The sequence below is a fragment of the Nannospalax galili genome, unplaced genomic scaffold (assembly GCF_000622305.1).
Source record: "Nannospalax galili isolate Female #2095 unplaced genomic scaffold, S.galili_v1.0 scaffold1174, whole genome shotgun sequence".
Lineage (NCBI taxonomy): Eukaryota > Metazoa > Chordata > Mammalia > Rodentia > Spalacidae > Nannospalax > Nannospalax galili.
Window position 1 is genome coordinate 69,269 of NW_008335361.1, and position 4,075 is coordinate 73,343.

At 51.3% G+C, this 4,075-nt stretch overlaps 1 protein-coding gene across 1 annotated transcript in view; it reads left to right on the forward strand.

The window, feature by feature from the left end:
- LOC103731645 overlaps window positions 1-2,408 on the forward strand; it is a 19,003-nt gene extending 16,595 nt beyond the window's left edge. Inside the window, exons 14-15 of the mRNA XM_008830024.1 lie at window positions 607-686; window positions 2,379-2,408. Coding sequence (XP_008828246.1) covers window positions 607-686; window positions 2,379-2,408 — 110 coding nt within the window. The remainder of the gene's footprint in view (window positions 1-606; window positions 687-2,378) is intronic.
- The last annotated feature ends 1,667 nt before the right edge of the window (window positions 2,409-4,075 follow it).

Sequence of the window (4,075 nt, forward strand, 5' to 3'; positions counted from 1 at the left end):
CCTGATCTCCGACTATTAAGAGAAGACTAGCATATTTATATACCATGGGGGTAGTGGTAAAAGCTTTTAGATACTTTGTGAGATATTCTATTTACATGTGGAAGTGGGTTTCTGCTAGACTATTGTCTACCTGTAAAAATCACACACAGGAAGGCATGGTATGCATAGAGCCAAAGGCCATGTTTATGTCAAGGCATCTGTGGCGGCCACTTCAAAGGGAGAGACAGGAAAGATGCCAGAAAGCACCTTGCTATGAAAAGGAGCCCGCAGCACATTCCCCGAGCATGAGCTGTCCGGTGTGAAGGGGCTTCGACTTTTGCATAACAGAGGTCTCCCAACACTCCCTGGCCCAACACATTCAGGGATGACACTGTCATGTTGAAGCGTCAGAAGGTTGGACACCCCGATACAGCCTGCTTGCCCTGGGCTGCATGCTCTTCAGGGCTACCTGATGAAGATGGGGAAGGTCCTCCAGCAAGGGGCTGAGAAGGCCACCTACCTGCACCTTAGTTCCCAGCTATTGAGCAGGCAGGGCACAGCAGGCCTGACCTGCGTGTATAGACATCCCTGCCCACCAGGCTCTGAGCTCTGGTCTTCCTTTTGCAGAGTGGCTCAGAGAACATAGCCTCCCACTGCCCAACATCAAGGGCATCTCCTTCAGCCAGGCCCAGATGGATTTCTCCCAGGTAAGTACAGGGGATCTTCCCATGATTCTCAGGGAAGGGGCAGGAGGCATGTGCTGACCATGCAGTTAGAAGCTGAGGCTGCTTCCAAGTCCTCTGCCTCCCCTATTTTACCTCTGCCTCACAGCCATAATAGACATGACACCTCAGTTACAGATGAGGAGATGGAGGCCCGCAAGGGTGGGTGCCAGCCCCTCAGGAGCCAGACCACAGGGCTAGTCAAGAACATTGCTACCTGACATAAATAAAGTCAATGCTATTATTTCCCCTATCTTGACTATGAGGAAACCAAGGGTCAGAGAGGCAGAGTTGATAAGGTGACAAGCAGTCCAACGGGGCTTTATCTGTCTTCGCCCACCCACAGCCCTAGAACTGAGGTGTCCCTATCCCCAAACAATGCTGTTGTGCCTGGTGCCTGCTCTCTGCAAACTGCCAGAAGTGGGAACCAGGGATTGCCCAGGCTGGCTTTAGGCCAGGCAGGTCAGATGCAGCCAACCTGAAAGCCAGAAAGCAGAGCGGGGCCTGAGGTGCTGCCTTGGAATACCCTCCAGGCCCACTCTGTCTCCTGTCCAGCCTCTCTTCCCTTCCCACCTTGAGGGGATTTGAGGGAGAAAATAGTTTGTAAGAAAGGTAAGGCTTAAACATGCCCTTCATTCCCTGTGTCTCACCTCCCAAAATTCCCACAGTGGTGGCATGCACCTGTAATCTCAGAACTCAGGAAGCTGAGGCAGAAGCATCATGACTTCCAAGCCAGTCTGGGGTACATAGTGGAACTTTGTCTCAAAAAGGAGAAAAGGAAGGGAGGGAGGGAGGGATGGAAAGGAGGAAAGGAGGGCTGGAAGGGAGAAAAGAAAAAAAAGAAATTGAGTTTCAGGACCTTGAACCTGGACCCTTGCCTGCCAACCCCATTCCTGACCATAGAAACCTGCTTTTAACAACCAGAAGTTGCTGTGCAGAGGTGGGAGGAGGCAGCGGTTTATCGAACCATTCAGTGTGTGCTGCTCCCCCATTTCCAGCCTGCTGCTCCAGCCCTAACATCAGCCTAGGTGATCTGAGGACGGGGAGACCCAGATACACTTGGGTAGGACTGGGGGAACCCTTACAGGTAATATGGAGGCTGTGGCTGCTCCGGAAATGATGTCACCATTCCTGGGGCTATCAGCAGGTGCCACACAGGGTGGCCCGAGGCTCCTTGATAGCTCTGAATGACCAAAAGGAACAGCCAGTGCCTTCAAGTCACCACAGCACTGCCCCTTAACCAGACCTGTGAGAGGCAAGACTCACTCGCTGATTCACCACTAGGATGCTTTGTGCTGTTGTTCGGTTACATGTCACAAACTGCAGAGTGCACTACTCAGACTGGTTTACAAGAGCGACACCACCTGGAGCTAGACAGTGCACAGTCTACACATGCTTACATGGCTGATCTGTTTGTTCATTCATTCATTCCCTGTCATTCATTCACTCAGTCGATGTGTCTCAGGAAGTGCTCCAGAGTCTGGTGTGTTCCTGTCGTCATAAGCACTCCCAGGACTCCCCCTTTTCCCTGCTCTATCCCTTGTCCAGTCAGTCCCTGCCTCTTCTTCCTAGTGTCCTTGGGACATATGTTTGTGCTTCTCTGAGTATTAGGAGCATCTGGGCAGAGCAGGTGTAGTGGGAAGTGGGGACAGATGAGGAGACTCTCTCTGTTCACAGGATTATATCCTGCTGATCGTTCCTGCGTAGTGCTCCATGGAGGGCCAGTCTCTGCCCTTGGCTGCACATGCTCAGGATCCGACAGTCCAGGAATGGCTGCAGTCCCTGTGGAAGTTTCAGTCTCAATAAAGATGTTTCCCTCAGAAGTCTGGGCCTGAGTCTGCTGAGTTTCCTGTGGCTTGCAAGCTGTCTTGAAATATTTAAGTAAAGGGTGTCCCCTCCTCGTGTGGACCTTCAGGAAGGTTCTCTGAGTTCTGTACTCAGTGCCTAGGAAAGAGAGGTTCCTCAGAAAATGGAGGAAAGCCTGGGTGTAATGATTCACATATGTAACCCCGGCCACTGAGAGGTTGAGGTAGAAGGCCATGTGTATGAGGTTAGCCTGGGCTACAGATGAGTTCCAGGGCAGCCTGAACTAGAGTGAGACACTGCCAGAGAGAGAGAGAGAGAGAGAGAGAGAGAGAGAGAGAGAGAGAGAGAGAGAGAAAGGAAGGGCAGGGAGGGGAGGGGAAAGGAGGGGAGGAGAGGAAATGAAACAAAAAGAAACCAAAGGAAAGGAAAAAGGAAGAAGACTTTTGCCTCTCAAAAGTTCAGGCCCTACAAGGATGGAGTCTAGGAGGGACTAGGGAATTGTACCGCAGAAAAGATTCCCTGGCCAAGAGGAAGGAAGAAGGAAGCAGGAAGGAGGAGGGCTGGAGGTACCTAAGGATAGACCTTCAAAAGCCCAGAGGTATTTGTGAGGCCTTGAATGCAAAGGAATGGGGCAGAGGGAAGTGGCAGGACCCTCAAGGTAGGAACTGTTCAGGTGAGCAAACCTGGGACAGCCACATCTCAGAGCTCCTGGTCTGGAGCCATGGTGGGCAGCAGAGTTATGGCCACAGCCTGAGGGCCATGCCATGGTGGAGCAGGGTCTCGGAAATGCCTTTGCCCCCACCCTCTTCCCCAGCCCATCTGGGCAGGACACAGCATGAGCCCCAGAGGGACTTGCTGTCAGAACTGTGGATGGTGGTGTGGGTGCCACAGCAGAGATGGCACAGCACAGAGGCACCTCACTCCTGGAACCCAGCACAGCCCAAAGCAAGCAGGCCTGGCCCTAGGAGAAACTTTAGACTAAGATAAAAAATCTCAGCCCTCATGACAGCCTGAGTCTTGGGAGTGAGCCTGGCTCCCCTAGTATCTCAGAAAACTGAAGGAGGTTGAGAGTAGAGCATCTTTCCAGAGAGTTGCCAGAAGAAAACAAAACACGTCTCTGTTGAAGATTCTACAGGGCTGACTGGCTGATTAGAACTTTGTGACTCTAGAGTCAGAATATTGTAGATCCAGAGCCAAAATTACTTTGGGCTAGTTCTAGTTCTCTCAGGAGCCAGTCATTGCCCACCTCTGTAACTGACCTAACAGCCTTTCAACGATCAGGTAAAACCCTTGGAATGGATTAACTTAATAGACCACTAGCTTCCACCAGCCCAAAAACTGAGATGTCATTGGCTAGTATCTGAGAGTTACAGTGGAGTTTTCCCCACTTTGCTATAACTCTGCCTACCGCTGTCCCCACCAATGCATCTTCGGTAAACGCCTTGATTCATGGCCGTCTTTTGTGACTATAAAGATCATGTAACTGCTTCCACATTGGAGGATGTTATTTGGGGCAACCTGAATCAGTGTTTCTGGGCCATGAACACTCCTATTTAGCACAGAGTAGT